Source organism: Camelina sativa, chromosome 12 (assembly GCF_000633955.1).
Source record: "Camelina sativa cultivar DH55 chromosome 12, Cs, whole genome shotgun sequence".
Lineage (NCBI taxonomy): Eukaryota > Viridiplantae > Streptophyta > Magnoliopsida > Brassicales > Brassicaceae > Camelina > Camelina sativa.
Genome location: NC_025696.1, coordinates 22,149,287 through 22,151,208, shown reverse-complemented (window position 1 = coordinate 22,151,208; position 1,922 = coordinate 22,149,287). Strand labels below are relative to the sequence as shown.

Sequence of the window (1,922 nt, the reverse complement as noted above, 5' to 3'; positions counted from 1 at the left end):
AGCCTTTTGCAGACGTTGAGTGGTGTTGGTAATGTGAGCGGTTGCCCCTGAGTCCGGATACCAAGCACCATCGTCGGTTACATCTGAAATATGGAGCTGCAGCAGCAACCTCTGGTTTCTGATATTCTTCATCAAAGCGGTACCAACAGTCTAGAGCATTGTGTCCTCGCTTACTACAGATCTGACAAACCGGAAGCTCAGGTTTGGTGGAACCTTGAGTGGAACTGTGAGGAGAGCTTGCAAACTGTTGGTGGAAGTCACGCCCTCTGGTTGAGTAGCCATTACCACGTCCTCTTCCTCTGTTTCCACGTCCTCTGCCTGAGAAGTTTGACGACCTCATGGTGTGAAAGGCGAGATGTGGAGAGACATCAGGAGAGTTTGAGTAGCCTTAAAGTCGATCCTCATATCCAGTTAGGTGAGAAATCACATTTTCATAGGTTGGTTGAGGACTTCGATCCATTGAATCTTCAATGACCGTGATTATTGGCTCATAATCACGACTCAGACCTCTTAAGGCTGCGAAAATCTTCATCTTTTCACTAACAGGATCACCAATGGATGCTAACTGGTCGCAAATGTCTTTGATACTTATAAGATAATCAGACATATTTTTGTCTAACTTTTCAGAGTTTTGCAGACGGCATTGCAGTTCAAACAGCCTAGAGGAGGAGGTGCGGTTAAAGTGAGAAGTCAGAGTATCCCATACCTCTTGAGCTGTTGCAGAGCCAACCACCAGTCCAAGGACATTCTCAGTCATTGAACCAAGCAGCCATGCCTTAACGACTTGGTCAGATCTCGACCAACTCTCAAAATCCGGATTGGGAACTGTTTCTACCTTGCCGTCTTTGTTGTTGCAGATTGGTATCTTCTCCTCCGGTGATTTGAAAGCGCCATTAACAAAGCCAAAAAGATCTTGAGTTTTGAGAAATGATTCGAACTGAGATTTCCAGATAATATAGTTTTGCTCTGTGAGCTTTAAGGTAACACAATTTGAGATATGTAACGAAGGTGTAGAATAGAGGTCCATGGTTCCATCCATGGCTCTGATGCCATGAAAGAAGAAAGACAAATATAGATAACTTTGTTTTCTTATTTCTTCAAGCTTAAGTTTCTCTTACAAAGACTTTGTGTTTATATAGGGATACAATGTTAAAACCCTAAAGTCTAGATCCTTCTACACTTGTCCAGCTGGTGTGAGTTGTCTTCACTATCACATGATCCCAGAAGCTCAAACCTATTTTGTAATGTCACTGTCGAACTCCCTGCAGCTTCTGTTGATTCTCTTTTCTTGTCGCCTGCAACATTTACCAAACCTCTGATTTTATCTGTTCTGTCTTTGTCTTCTTTTGCAGGTAAACGTTGGCGTGAGTTGGGTTCAGAAGCTGATGGGCTTGAGCTGGACCTGAGTTCTGTTGGGCCTTTATCACAAACGATGTCGTTTGAAGCTGTGTTGTTGTTTTTTTTTGTCAACCATTGGGCCACAACTGACTGGCCCATTAGCCAAATTCCTACATTCGTAGGAGCAGGGACTCGATCCCAGGTGTGATGGTGCCTTCTACAAATGGACTTACCTCCTGCCACTGCACTAATGTCAATTCACGAAGCTGTGTTGTTTATAATTTGGACCATGTAATATAGTTGTGCTGATGACAAAAAATTTAAACACTTAAAAATATTTTCTATAAAAATATAAGATTCATAACTTAAAAAAATATAGTTTTTTTTTTTAAAGCATGAATCACATCGTTTCAACTCTAAAATTTCATGAGGTTTGCAAAGATAATTTAGTTTCTAGCATATTAATTGAAAATTATTTTCTAAAATTTTGGTTTATTTAAAAAACTTTTGCAATTATTCGGTTTGTGTTGATATGATATTTTAAGGACTATATTACATATACATGCTTTTAATACACCAGTTTT

General features: G+C 40.2%; 1 protein-coding gene across 1 annotated transcript; it reads right to left on the bottom strand.

Moving 5' to 3' along the window:
* LOC104733741 lies at positions 389–1,039 on the bottom strand. Its single transcript, XM_010453294.1, has one exon. It carries the CDS (start codon positions 1,037–1,039, stop codon positions 389–391), a length of 651 nt encoding a protein of 216 aa, XP_010451596.1.

Coding starts and splice junctions, on each gene's coding strand:
- LOC104733741 (XM_010453294.1), bottom strand. CDS start 1,039: ATGGATGGAACCATGGACCTCTATTCTACACCTTCGTTACATATCTCA.